The following is a 14,325-nucleotide window of genomic DNA, read 5'->3' on the forward strand; positions in this document are numbered from 1 at the left end:
CTCAAAACGCACTTTTTGAATTGTTGCGTGCTGAATTTGAAACTCCTCAAATTTCAGAACTTTTGAAACAAGTAAGTAACTCGACTTCGCTACAATTGTACCAACCACTGCACTCAGTTTTGCCTTTTCAAATAGCTGCTTGTCGTTGGATTTAACCTGTAACGACAATACAGGCCCTGTGTAAAAAAAGGCCAGAGTTTCAAGAAGTCGTGCACGCTGAAACCAGACGGATGACTTTTCAAGAGGCATCGGAAGCCGCCCGATATATGAAACTTTTGCTAGAATCTCGAATGCATCTAATGCAGGCCCCAAAACGGGATTGTTCATCCATTCAAAATGGCAGCAGTAAAGTGGGCGCTTTAGGACGTGGCTAATTTCTTTAAATATGCAAAACGGGCTTGGAAGTCGTGATATATTGGTCGCAAATAGGATTGTCACCGAATAATTGTAAATAAAGCTTTCAATGTACATGCGCTCATATGGTTGAGTAGATAGGTTCTCTTCCTGTTCTTTCTGTTCTGGCTGGCGCATAAACTTATTTTCTATTTCGTAAGCAAGGTTTTGTAGCCCAACGCTCGTGTGAATATGCTGGTTATTCCTCATTAAGATGGTGTTCTTTATCACTAAATATGATTTAGAGAGACATTGAACACAATCATCAACTGACCCCGACGACGCCATTTTGCTACGCAGGCAAAGTAGCTGAAATGAAGCCAACAGCCATGGACCAGCGTCCGTCAATGACTCATCATGCAAATACTTTTCGATTAACAATTGTGAACTCTTGTAAAGACTATTCGACAGCGGAACAAATTTAACATCGTTATACCATTCAAGGTATGTTGCTCCACAGCACATAAACACTTCCCTCAGGGGGATACTATTTTCAGCTTGTGGGACGAATGTCGCGCAAGCAGTCAGAAGCGGGTGAGTATATTGAGTTCCGAGATTCGGAATAAACTTCTCAACACAAGCGTAAAGGAGCAATGCCTCATCATTCTCTATGTTAATATTAACACTAGGTTCGCCTCGGTCATAATTTTCTAGAATCTTGCTGTATTTCCCTGCGTCACCGCATTCATTAGCTTCCAAGTTACCATCTCTGGAAGAGGCGAAAGGCTTCTCAGGGGTTCTGTTTTTTTTCATTTTGGATTGAATTCCTCTTTTTACTTGAAAGCTCATGCTTGTGTTTTGAGAGCGCGGTACTAAAGCCCCGGGGAGATTCTTCAAATTGGCTAACCTCGAAATAAAAAAAGGGTGTTAGCTGCAAGTCGAAATAGTCCTTATAGGTCCTACTGTTTTCTAATTGTAACTCAACTCGATTTGCATCACCGCTCGAGTACTCGCGATCATTTAAAACTCCATTATTACGCGGATCAGGGACTTCAGTATTTTCTTTGCTCTTCACTTCACTATTACAAGCTAGTTCAATTTCAGTTATTGCTGTTTTTTTTGAGTTCACGAGAGCGCTGTTTTCACCACTCAAATTGTGTTTAGAGTAGTGCTTTCTGCTAACTTCAGCTTCATGTGGTATGCTATCTGTTAGCTGCAAGAGACTTGAAAATGTCACAAGCGCTCTGGGAGCAGGCGTCTTTGCCGCTGTCTTCAGCTCATTCAGCTGCGGTTTTTTCAGGTCTTTCTGTGGAACATGGACGAAGGAGAACTTTGAATTTGGATCCTTTTCTTTGTTTCCCAGGATGGGAGAGTATTCATTGATAAAAAAAGAAGGCCAGCTGCAATCGAGCATGTTCCTAGTACACCCACCACAGCGAGGCCTGACCTCATCGCATTTTTTTCTTCTGTGGCGGCATGTAAAGCATCCACTTTTTGACCTTTTCTCAGTATGCTTCACAAGTCCATCATCTTTTGGGTGTTTCCGAACAGATCTGTATCTTATTTTCGCCATGGGATAGCTCAGAATCCTTCGAGATCCCAGATCTTCATATTTTGAGTGGTTTCACTATTTTTATTAGGGGTTCTGGGGATACTTGGGACGTTCATAGAGATAAAAAGTTAACCCGTTGATCTTAGATAACGTAGATGCATCTTATCTCGCTATAATTTTTTGAGTTGCTTTGATAAAGGAATGGGATGCGAAAAAAGCGATGTAGTTAAAAGTGACCAATCCTATTAATCTCAACTCTTCGCATGAGCGAAAGCTTTAAAAAAAAATAAGGTTCTAAGCAAACTCAAGTTGAATCTTAGAACACATTCTGGCAAGAGTACTCGTAGAAGGTTTCCTTAGGTTTGTTTTTATTCGTTAAATATTTAATTAAATCTGATCTGTGCTTGGATGATCTCATGCAGACTGTTTTCTAGACATCTTGCCTCAAACTTCCGGTTTTTTTTTGCTTTACGGTCAAGGAATTCAATTGAATTTTATTCTTTCGTCAATTTTTCGGATTGTTCATATGCCTGGGAATAGTGCCGAACATTCTCCAAGACATTTGAGTTGTATGATGTTGATATGATTTCAAGCGCTTCTGCATAGACAGAATCTACTTTTATTCGAGAACGTTAATTGAGGCTTGTTGTTAGTAAAGTGACTAGATTTCTGTAGCGAATGGCCCTGTTCGTGACCTAACACATGGCAAATAATCTTAAACACAGTGCCTTGTTTTTTGCAAGTTTTGAAAAAAGCTTTTAAGTTCAAAAGTTAGAAGAGGCTGTTTGTGTTTGGAGCTGAAACATCTTATTCAGTGGCCTTCTATTATGTACATTTAAGAATCAACTCCCAAAGAATTTACCAATTATGCAGCTCATTCGTCTCCAACACAGGAGACTTGCGGAACACTATCCTTTTTTATAGTCGAAGCTCAAGGAGTTTCAAATTTTCAAATAGGAAAGACCAACGTTCTTGGTGCAACCCAGATTTTTTATCACTAGTAAAGCCCCCATCCTTCAGAAACCAATTTACTCTCCGGTATTCACAACACATCTCCCAACAATTTCTCCGTTATCCATCTTTTTGAAAATTTGAGGTACTTGAGATAGCCCGGCGACCTTGATTGCGGGCCGTATTAAACCTCGAGAGTAGAAATCGAGCGCTTCCCTTGTGTCTGCTCTATTCCCGACACTTGATCCAACTATCTTGATGGACTTCACAACGTGATCGAAAACTTCTGAGACGCATGTTGCACCACTTGGTATACCTACAAGCACAATGACCCCATTTGCTCTACAAAAGCGAACTGAGGTGTTGATAGCGTTCTCTGATGCAGACAAGTTGAGAACTCCATGTGCCCCCCCCCCCCCACCTGTGGCACTTACAACTTCTGGAACAAGGTTTTCACTTTTGCTGAAGTCTAGAAAAACATCACCACCAAGGTCGTTAAACAAGTGCTCTTTTTCAGCTCCGCTATCAATCCCAACAACAGAATACCCCATTGCTTTTGCATATTGAATAGCCATAGAACCTAAGCCACCGCAAGCCCCTGAAATGGCAACCCAGTTTCCGGCCGTTAGGTTAGCAGTTTTCAGGGCCTTGAAAACAGTTATCCCCGCGCACAATACTGGCGAGACTTCTGCCAAGTTGGTACCAGGTGGTATCCTGGCGGCCTGTACAGCGTCCGCAGTTGCATATTGTTGGAAAGATCCATCGCGTGTAAACCCTGAAATGTCAGCGTATGCGCAATTAGGTTCGTTAGACAGCTCACACTGTTCGCAAGACATACAGCAGCTATTAAGCCATTTGATACCAGCATAGTCGCCTATTTTCCATCCTCGTACGCTGGCTCCCATTGCAACTACGATGCCAGCTCCCTCGTGGCCACCCACTAGTGGTAATTTTGTTTTTGTTGGCCAATCACCCTTCCAAGCATGCAAGTCAGAGTGGCACACACCCGAAAACTTGACGTTAATCAGCAGTTCATTGGCTTTCGGCGACTGAACTTCGATGCTCTTGAGCTCGAGCTTTCCTGAATGCTTCTTGAATATGACGGCTCTCTGTGTGAGAGGAATACTAGAGGGCAGCTTCTCAGTCATAATTGGCCTCTTTAAAGGTAATCTAACTGCCTTAGCAAACTTCCCAGGTGTAAAAGAAACAGATCATGATCTAATGACATAGCTCCAATGTAGCTTTATAGTTTTTGGTGTCTCGCTACTCACCGTTCTCCCCTCGTTTCCCGTAAAGTGCTAATACAGTGTTATATCCTTATCTCAAATTACAACATGCTTGATTGTCCTGAGGTTTTGATGTGTCGTGCACAATTCATGAAGACGTTAAACGCTCTCTTGTTTGGCGTTTGTCTTACGCAAAGACGGAATTAATCGCTTTGCCCGAAGCAGCCATTATGTGATTGTGAAAAACGCCAAGAAAAATTGATACTGAAAGAGCAAATTTTAAGCTTGTCGGCTAAACTAGATCCCTAAATACCTTATCTCAGAAGGTCGTGAAATTACAAAGGGAAAGCAGAATTCTGTAGCATCAGGAATTCTCTTATTGCTATGTAGCTTCAAGAGCCAGCAATAGTAGTGTTTCTGGCAAAACAAGATGCAAAACATTAAGTGCAATAACAACAAACTGTATAGTTAGGTTTCTTTCACCTTGAAGACATATTTCAATAGTTCTAGAACAAATTAAAGTTACCGCCTTCTTGGGCTTCTCTTGGGCTTTGCAGCGAAACCGAACGTGAAGTAGCATGAAGCAAAATTCTTCCCCGTATTGTCATTTGAATTCCTCGTAGTGTCTATCGAGAAGATGAAGATGCACAACACATATTATTGAAGAGTCAACTTGGCTCTTTTGATAGGACTATCTACAGTAATTGATATTGTAACCCTCGGAGGAAACGCGCGTACCACTCTCCCAGTTGCGAACATTAGCCAACCTCAACACAGCTCGACCCGCATACGCTTAGCTCAGTTTGAGACTAAATGAATGGTTATACAAATTACTTACAGTATTTGTGATATCTCCCGCACGTGATAAAAAGTCTCAAGTTCAAATTAGATAGATAAAGTTAAGCGCGTTAAAAGTAACATTTTAGGTAGCAAACTGATAGCCCCTAACATATACAGCGCGATTAAGTGTACGAACTCGAACGGCGGGCGGTTTCTGCTTGAGCAACTAGGCACAGTTAGCGCTTGTAATACCCCCAGTACAGCCATAAGTAACTATCGTGCAAGCAGGTCTTTATTACTTTTGAGGACAGCTTCTAAACGCTTGACTTCTTAATCAAGATCCATGACCGGAACATAATCGGTCAAGATAGGAGACTAGACATTTAGGTGATCATGCATCTGCGATTATTTTGTATAATAATGGGAGCATAAGCAGTGAGTGCCGTTCATACTCCAGACGTACTCTTCAAGCGCAGTGCTTTCAATATGACAACAGTTATAGATTACAATGTCATTCCAGGGGACTCACACCTTGTAGACTTTGACGAAACAAGAAAAAGTGGTGAACGTGAGGGTAAAATCGTTTTAAACCCTACGCCTTCGGACGACCCAGATGATCCGCTTAACTGGACTCCTCGTCGCAAGTGGACCGCTGTTGCGTGCGTGTTGATATACACTCTCGGAGCCTGTATTCCAACCGCAGCGATATACTCAGTGCTCCCCAACATCGAAGCAAACACTAATATCACTTTGAGTGAACTGAACAACGGTACTGGCTATATGTTTCTGTTCCTGGGTCTTGGTTGTCTCATTTTTCAGCCACTGGCGTTACAATTTGGCAAGAGGCCGATTTACCTCTTCTCTATGCTTGCTACGGCTTTGATATGTGTTTGGCCCCCCTATACAAAATCCAACGGCGAATGGGTTGCGTCTAAAATCCTACAGGGCTTTGTTGGATCATCTATGGAATCTCTTCCGGAAATTTCGATGAGTGACTTGTTTTTCGAGCATGAAAGATCTTTTGCTCTATCTCTATACGGCTTAACCCTTCTCTCTGCCTCTTTCTTAGCTCCTTTTGTGGCAGGGTTTATATCTGAAGGCCAGGGATGGGAGTGGGTTATGTGGTGGTGTGCTATTTTCGGGGCAGTTTGCTTCGTCTTACTGTTTTTCTTAATGGAGGAGACCAACTATGACAGAAAGCTTAAGGTTGATGCTGCAACAGGAGAGGTAATCACTTTGGCGTCTCGAAAGCAGCAATTAGGTGCGGTTTTCACTAATATTGATGAAGTTATTGCCAGTAATTCTGAAGGTAATAATGCTGGTGAAAAGAATGAAACCAAGACAAACGATATTGGTGCCTCACTGCAAACTGAAGAATATCCTGAGAACATAAATATCGTAAATCAGGTCAGTAATGTTGAGGTGGTTGATTCAAACTCTTATGCCCCAAACTATGAGGGAACGAAGACCTACTTACAAAAGCTTTCGCTATTCGGTGGGAGAAGAAAGAAGTTCCTTCTGCAGCATTACATCTTCGCACCTTTCCTTATGGCTCGCTTCCCCGTGGTTTTGTGGGCTGGATTCCTTTATGGTAGCTCGCTGGTTTGGTTCAACGTTTTGAATGCAACTGCGGCTCTCATTCTCGGTGGTTCTCCCTATGATTTTTCTTCTAGTACAATTGGAGTAGCCTACCTCTCACCAACAATTTTTAGTGTCATTCTATTCTTCATCTCGGGTCTTTGTTCTGATTGGCTCAAGGTCCGCGTAGCACTTTGGAGAGGTACTGGATTGAGCAAGCCAGAAGATAGACTTTGGATATTAGTCATATACTGTGTTTTGGGGTGTGCTGCTTCCATCCTTTGGGGGGTTGGAGCATATTATGAAATCCATTGGTTTGGCCTCGTTTTCGGGATGGGCCTCTTAGGAGGTTGCGGCATCTTTGGAATAGCGTCCTCGGCTACTTATGTGGTGGATACGTACAAGGAGCTGGACACAGAAGCAATGGTTGTGGTAATCATCATCCGCAATTGCATGTCTTTCGGCGTGAGTTATGGTATAACGGATTGGGTCACCGACCTTGGCTACAAAAAATGTTTTATTAGTGTTGCTTTCCTGTGCTTTGCTGCCAACTTTACCTTCCTTGCTATGGTTTATTTTGGTCCACGACTACGGAATCGGCAGAAGCATATGTATTGGTCGATGGTTGACAAATATCGGAAGCTGGGTATGCATTAATTTGAGCGCAGGCCGCTTTTCATACCGCCGCGATAAGCGCACTTCAAACACTACTTTTCGGCAAAAGACGTATTTTATAAATATCTTCTCTATGACACTAGTGGCTGCACGAAAGTTCGTTGTGAGCAGGGTTTAATTGCAAACTTAGACCATGGATACATTTCGCGGAGTAAGACAAGGTCTATCGCTCTTGCGACTTATTTCAGGCTATTCGTTTCTCAGAACATCATCTCAATTATATGCACCATACTCAATCCCCGCGTACGCCCACTTGTTTTGAAGCAAGAAAACTAGATACAATTTTCTGTAAAGCTTGTTTGAATTACTCGCTCATTTTTGAAGCTAATTCCTTTTGAGGCTTCCTATCTTCTTTATATCAAACTTGATAGGATTCATGAAGATATGTCCGGGATTATTTGACCTTACGAATGAATTAGCCAATTTCGACTTACTCTGTTTATGCAATAATTCAGATTCGCCTTCCTTGTGTTAAATTAAGGCCTGTCTTGATCTTAGGCTAATTCAAATGGGGTGGCCGTTTTTGCTTAGTTCTAATTGCAAGATATTTTATCTAATGTCAACATGCGGGGTGTGCGCCGGTTCTGAGTGGTGACCTTTGATGGGCGCGGTCTTACATCATTGTTGGAGGTCCGTAGACGGGGCGATTTTTAGCTGTTCTGAGCGCGAGACAGTTTCGAACCATGATTTGGTTGCCTGTTTCAGATAGCTTTGCAACAACGTACCCAGTATGTAGTTTTATAAAGTTTTTTCCTCCCAGTCAGTTTTTTATGCACTTGCCATTTGAATTACTACAGTATGTTAACTTCCGGCGGTTAACAACCCGATCTGCACCAGAAAAAGGGCTTTGCAACTTGGGGGCTTTTGTTTCATCCATATTACGCAAGCGCTTTCTGCAGCTTACGCGAAACTATGTTATTAATGGAGAGTTCGTACTCCAGGATGCAAATGTATCTTCCAACAACATTGAAGACAGATATTGTATTTATGTCGTATTTTGAGACAAAGCCTTCGGTGCCTGCCAACGTCCTTCGAGGCCTCGAATAACTAGTTAACAAGTAAAAAAATCACTGGGAATATTACACCGCAGCATGCTGCAAGGGTCCGTGGTACTGGTTTTATTTTCTTTGAGCGCCATTGGCTAGAAAATACTTAGGGAGTATAGATGGAACTCGCCGAACTTGTTGTTATCACCAGACGACCGATAACGACAATGTTCGAGAATGAAATTCTGAAAAAAAGGTATTTGAACGAGCCTTTAAGAAAAGGACTCTTCCGTCCTGATATGTTTTCCAAGACGATCACTGCGTTATCCTAATAAAAATGAAGTGCTTACAAACTGTGCTGGCATCAGCTATTTGTTTAATTAGTAAAGCTGCCGCTGAGGTTTTCATTGTCGACAACGACACTCCTACCGCTTTGCAAGTTTTGCTTCCTTTGGCGGCTGGCAAGCAGGTGTTGGGTATTACAACAAACCTCGGTGATTACGATACTGATGCTGCAACTTATGAAGCAGCAATGGCGTTGTCGACAGGTAACTTGACATCCTGTGTCCCTGTGTACAAAGGCGCAGAGCAGCCCTTGCTATTAGATTACAATACCTACCACTTGTGGCAAGACCTGTATGGCGACATCGTCTGGCAGGGCGCTTGGGACAAAGACTACGAAAGTCCTGTCCCCGTTAACGCTTCCTACGAGTACAACAAGACTGTTGGCGCCCCTCAGTGGATTATGGATACAGTCAAAAACTCCAAGGATAATGTGACTATTGTTGCAGCTGGCACAATGACAAACTTAGCTCTGGCTCTTGCCCAATGGCCAGCTATGGCAGAGAAAGTCAAATTGGTTATAATGGGCGGGTATGTCGATGGACAGATTGCTCAAACCACTGGTGGAGACTTTGTCAATGACATGTACACTGATTTCAACTTGATGGTCGACCCTGAGGCAGCTCAAACCGCGCTCTCTGCTCCATGGAAGGAACTGGTGATTGTTGGTAACATAAGTTCCGAAATTTTCCCCACTCAGGATCTTTACAATGAACTAATTGCAGTGTCTGGCGGCTTAGCTGAGATAAAGAGCAACAAATCTCTAGGTTACGTGAGCGAAACTGTCGGGAACGGCACTTTGCCCTCGTTCAATCTGCCATACTGGGATGAGGTCGCCTCTGCCATAGCTGCTGATCCTGAAATAGTCACTGCTTCTTACGACGCGTACGTCTCTGTCGACACTTCATTTTCTTCTCCTTTCTACGGCAGTTTAAGGATTTATCCAGCAAACTTACGTGCTAAGAAAGGAGTTAGAACTGGCAAAGCAAAAATGATTACCTCGATCGATGAGGGCAAACTTAATGCTATGATTGTCGATGCGCTCGTCAGAGACTGGACCAATTACTGTAAGACTGGCAGTGCTCCAAGTGTGGCAATTATGTGACTGATTCGATTCGTGATAAATCTTGGAACTTATAGAAGAATTGTTTAGAGGCAGGTCATATTCGCCAAAAATCCACGTACTGTGTAAAGGAAGTACTTGATCAAGCTTTCCAGTCATATCCGGGTCTTTCTTGCTTGCCTGTGCCCCTGGATGATCCTTAGTTTCAACATACCGCAGCGCGTCAAAAGTGAGATTGATCGACGATCTCTAGGGATGGTATGAAGCTGTTAGAAGACTAGGAACAAACAGAAGCGTCGCTGAGCTGAAACTCGGAAAGGATCCGCCATGTAAAATGACCATGATAGGGCAACTTCCCCACGACATGTTATAGATTTTCTCCCTCGAAAAACGTGGTTTCATGCCTACTAAACAACCTTTGCAAAAAAATGAACTACAAATATAATTAGCTCTCCCCTATAGCGCGTATGTACTTGTGTACTCTCTTGGCCACCAGTATTGTGTGAATAATTGCTAGCCTTATCCCAAGTTACTGAACTTCTCTATTCGAGATGAAAATACCCGAAAGAAGCCTGCCTGTTTTGTTTATCGCATCTCCTCTCCAGGTTTGACCGAAAATTCAATATAGAGACTTCATAGTGCCCAAGAGGACTAATCAATTCGAATCTCTTCGTCAGCGCGTTACCGAAACCTGGATCGAGTGCACAAACGATATCAAAAAGGAGGTGAATGAAAACGCTCAAACTCTGAGGCAAAAAAATGACACAGCATCTATCCTCTGAAGCGCAGTCTGAGTGTGCGAGTGCTAGTCCTCGCCAAGCTCACTACTACGGCAACGCGCGATACTTGTCTCCTCAACTTTTAAGTGGCCATCATTGCTGTTCGCTGCCCGCCATTCAAAGTCACCCTTATATGAAGGGATGATAAGACTTGAAGCTGAATTAACATGAACACGTTCTGTGACCCAAAGCGTCTGTAACAATGAGACTTGATATGCTTAGCTTCTGGTCGATGGTTTTTTTTCGGGATCGGAACTGACCTGAAAATCTCCACACTTCTAGTAATCAAGTGGGAAATCAAATATTCTTATCTACAAAAGATAGGTATTTGTCCCATAATAAATATATATCTCATGAAATATGACGCTAAACCAGGAAATGCCGGCACTTGGACATCAAAATCAGGATGCCTCACAGATCAAAAACTGCCTGTGCTTTATGCAAAGCCGAGAAGAAATGTTGCGATAAGAAACGTCCGAAGTGTAGTCACTGCACAGATGAGAACGTTGCTTGCTCCTACCCTTTAACTTTGAGATGGGGAGGGAGACCTTACAAAGACAAAACCAAGCAGATCAAAATACCTAAGAATACTGTACTTGTGGATGGAGTGCTAATGGTCAGAGATAAAAGTCATCTCTCCCCAAACAGATATGAGAGAAGGAGTCGCCTTGTTCTGATTAATGAAGGACCTGTTTTCACCAAAGATATTACGAAAGGCAAGGTTCGTAAGGCTGTGGAAGGTGCTTCAGAGGAATCGAGTGTTCAGATTTCGAATCCTTGCTATTTTACGCCCCAAGGCTCCATGCCCTCATTGAAACTGCTAAACTGCTCCTTGGAACACTCAACATTCTTTGAATTCTACGTTTACAAAACCTCCTATCATTTCGTGGCTCTGAACAAGGGCTGCAAGTCAAACCCTTTTCACACAATAGTCCCACAGATGGCCATGTTCAACCCATCTTTGATGAAACTTGTCATGGCTTTCGGAGGAGAACATAGGGAGCGATTTCGCCGCCTGGAAAATCCGCAGTTGTGTTATTCGTTAGATGAAGATTTCGTGGGCAAGAAACCACTTACTATGACAGGACAGGAGCTTCTCAAGCAAGGCGTTATGGAGCTGGTTGATCAATTGGCATCTCCTAAGACAGTTATCGATGACACAGTCCTTGCAAGTGTGCTTGTTCTTGCGAGCTTCTGTATTTACTTTGGCACTATTGAGAATAAGTGGCATGCCCACTTGTATGGGGCTGAGGGAATCATTTTGAGAGAACTGAAAGAGAAATCAAAAATCGAAAAGGGTCTACTCCGTTATACTTGCGAACAGGGGCCTTACTTCTTTTTGAGAAGATGGTTTGCATATATGCGAATCTGGGGGTGCATATCTTCTGCAAGTTTCCGACAGAAGACAGTTGAAAGGCCTCTCTTGGAAATTGATTTTGAAGAGGCACAAGATCCAAGGAGACATAAAAACGGCGATGTGGACTATGCTCTATATACAAGCGGGATGGAATCGCTTGTTCTCTCTTATCTCGCACAAGTGGCGAATCTGATTTTGAAGTCAGAAACTCGGCCTCCAGGATCAGATAGGGAGTATATCTTTAGAGATGCTGTTGAGTTGGAGTATAAAATAATGAACTATTTGGGTAGCCGTAAGCAAGAAGGAGAAGCTTCTCTGAAACGATTTTTACCTTTAACTGAGGGGGCGCCATGCGACTCTACAAAGCAATATTCGATTCTAATTGCTACAAATATGCTTTTTGGGCTAACTGGAGTACTACAACTAAGGAGGAGGGTGCTAGGACTAACACATGAGAGCCTTTTGGTTCAAAATTTGGTCCTTAAAATAACAGATCTTATTGAAAAAAAACTATCAACAGGGACATTCGTCCAGCCTTGTTTACTCTTTTGCTTTTTCAGCTGCGGCTGTGAGTTGTTAGATGAGTCACTTGTACCAAAACGCACACTGTTCTTGAACTTGTTGGATTCTCTAATTAGAGATGGAGTGGAAAGTGCACGGCAAGCGAGATCAGCCATGCAGGAGTGCTGGCGGACGTCCAAGCCCTGGTGGGAAGTCCTGAAGGAGCGAGGTCTTGACATTTGTTTTGCGATATGACCATTGAGCCCCGGAGCAGGCCAAGATCATTACTAAACAGTCAAAATCTCGTCTAGTTTCCCATAGAGACATCGATTTGGTAAGGCAACTGTGTGTACCGGAATGCCTAGCGCGCTTTATGGAAAATCGAGCATCTAGAACGTTCAAGGATTGGTAGGTACTGCTCGGCACTACGGCCATCCACTCACACTTCAATTATTTTACATGACATATGAGCCTTTCTTTTTATGGCCAACCTTAGTTAAGTTTGAACTCACAGAAAGAATACTCAACAACTTTATAGCATAATTCAAAAATATTCATAGGATATTAATAAAAACTTCTATTTGGGTACCTGCCGTTCCTTGGGAACGATTAACATTCCCCTTTTTTCCATAATCCTCCCTTGAACCACTTTAAGCAGATCATAGATCAAAGTTAAGTATGGAGCTTCAACTCCGTTTTTCTTCGCAATTCTGACCGGGTTTCCACAAATAACCTCAACTTCAAGCGGGTTTCCTTTATCAATGTCAACGAGCATGGAGGGCCTGTAATAGACTGGATCCTTTGACCTAATCATGAAATCCATAAGCGCTTCAGAGAGCTCGACGCCATCTGACTTTGCAATAGCGATGACTTCTTTCATTGCCTTGCGAATTATCGAGTCGGTGCCGCCAAATATCTCCAGACGGCCAACATCTGCTTCAGTGAGAGCACAAACAGGGTTGAGACAAGCATTATAAACTAGCTTTCGCCATCTCGAGTATTTAACGTTCTCGTCAAAAACACATTGGTTCTTATCATTTTTATACATGCTCACAAACCTTTTGCACACCTTTTCTTGATGCTCGTTGGTGAGGTTGACATTTTCAAAATATCCGACGCTAAGGAAATCTCGATCCGAATGCTCTATATGGCCTTTGACGTTTGAAGATGCAATCATGCTGACACCGCTCAATATCACGTTGCCGGGGCATTTAAAGAGAGCTTCGTCCTCAATTCCGATGCCGTTTTGGATAAGAACAATCGCGGTATCTTTTGAAACTGCTGGTGCAATGATGTCAATCATGCTCGAAACCCCTGGAATGCATTTGGTCGCTAACACAACATAATCGAAAGGGCCATACTGCTTACTAGCTTCAATACTGTTGACAACGTTACTGGGCCTATAACGTATGCCCCGACCATAGTCGCAGGAATTAATTTTAAACCCGTTTTCAACAACATGTGCATAGTCTGATCGCAACACAGAGGTCACTGAGGATTCCCCTGAATACTCTAAAGCGAATGAAGCCATGGCGCCTACGCCACCTGCCCCTACAAGAAGGACATTTGGCTTGTTCGGCATTGCTAGCTAGTATATGAGGCTTTTAACCAAGTACCAGTAGACTTGGTTTCAGAACCTTGTTATTGAAGTAGATCAAATACTTGGAATGATTGATAGTAATCTAGGGATCGAATCGTTAGCTTATAGCTTACCCATCAATAGACAGAAAGGATGACTCAGCTTCATCGTTCTGAGTGCTAGCTGTCACAGTTTTGTGTGATACCGCCGAGAGGAGACCACCTTCGTAATAGACAAGTGAATAAACCTGGGGTGTTGAATCGATTCCGTTCTTACCACAGAACGCTCTCAGGCTTATTATTTCTACCAAATTACCTCTTTATGTGAAGGTCGCCCTCGGCACCGACGAGTTGCTGTTGCGCAGAGATGGCGCCAACCACATCGTGGACCTGCAAGCCTACTGATTGCAAGACAGTTTTTTATTCGCTGAATGAGGCATTCTTTGAAAACATTTACATCATTTTTTTTTATTTAGAAAGGTTACGGTGTGGCTTGTTGGTTTTGTATAGTGACACTTCGAACGCAACCGTAATTTTCTAGTGTTTTTCGCATTCGTAGCTACTAGCGCTGTGATCTCAATTGCCTAGCAGACCAACTTATGCGGCGAAATTTTCTGCTCTAGC

At 42.9% G+C, this 14,325-nt stretch overlaps 5 protein-coding genes across 5 annotated transcripts; 3 read left to right on the forward strand and 2 right to left on the reverse strand.

The window, feature by feature from the left end:
• Window positions 1–2,913: 2,913 nt before the first annotated feature.
• KLTH0A00418g (zinc-dependent alcohol dehydrogenase) lies at window positions 2,914–3,984 on the reverse strand (the record flags this gene model as incomplete). The annotated part of the gene is made up of 1 exon (XM_002551434.1): window positions 2,914–3,984. The coding sequence occupies one exon, from the start codon at window positions 3,982–3,984 to the stop codon at window positions 2,914–2,916; it is 1,071 nt and encodes a 356-aa protein (XP_002551480.1).
• Window positions 3,985–5,328: 1,344 nt separating this feature from the next.
• On the forward strand, window positions 5,329–7,077 carry KLTH0A00440g (KLTH0A00440p; the record flags this gene model as incomplete). The annotated part of the gene is made up of 1 exon (XM_002551435.1): window positions 5,329–7,077. One exon carries the CDS (start codon window positions 5,329–5,331, stop codon window positions 7,075–7,077), a length of 1,749 nt encoding a protein of 582 aa, XP_002551481.1.
• A 1,341-nt stretch (window positions 7,078–8,418) lies between these two features.
• On the forward strand, window positions 8,419–9,528 carry KLTH0A00462g (KLTH0A00462p; the record flags this gene model as incomplete). The annotated part of the gene is made up of 1 exon (XM_002551436.1): window positions 8,419–9,528. One exon carries the CDS (start codon window positions 8,419–8,421, stop codon window positions 9,526–9,528), a length of 1,110 nt encoding a protein of 369 aa, XP_002551482.1.
• A 1,143-nt stretch (window positions 9,529–10,671) lies between these two features.
• On the forward strand, window positions 10,672–12,378 carry KLTH0A00484g (Zn(II)2Cys6 transcription factor; the record flags this gene model as incomplete). Its single annotated transcript, XM_002551437.1, has 1 exon — window positions 10,672–12,378. One exon carries the CDS (start codon window positions 10,672–10,674, stop codon window positions 12,376–12,378), a length of 1,707 nt encoding a protein of 568 aa, XP_002551483.1.
• A 322-nt stretch (window positions 12,379–12,700) lies between these two features.
• Window positions 12,701–13,705, reverse strand: KLTH0A00506g (ketopantoate reductase family protein; the record flags this gene model as incomplete). The annotated part of the gene is made up of 1 exon (XM_002551438.1): window positions 12,701–13,705. The coding sequence occupies one exon, from the start codon at window positions 13,703–13,705 to the stop codon at window positions 12,701–12,703; it is 1,005 nt and encodes a 334-aa protein (XP_002551484.1).
• Between the last annotated feature and the right edge of the window lie 620 nt (window positions 13,706–14,325).

Source organism: Lachancea thermotolerans (genome assembly GCF_000142805.1).
Source record: "Lachancea thermotolerans CBS 6340 chromosome A complete sequence".
Lineage (NCBI taxonomy): Eukaryota > Fungi > Ascomycota > Saccharomycetes > Saccharomycetales > Saccharomycetaceae > Lachancea > Lachancea thermotolerans.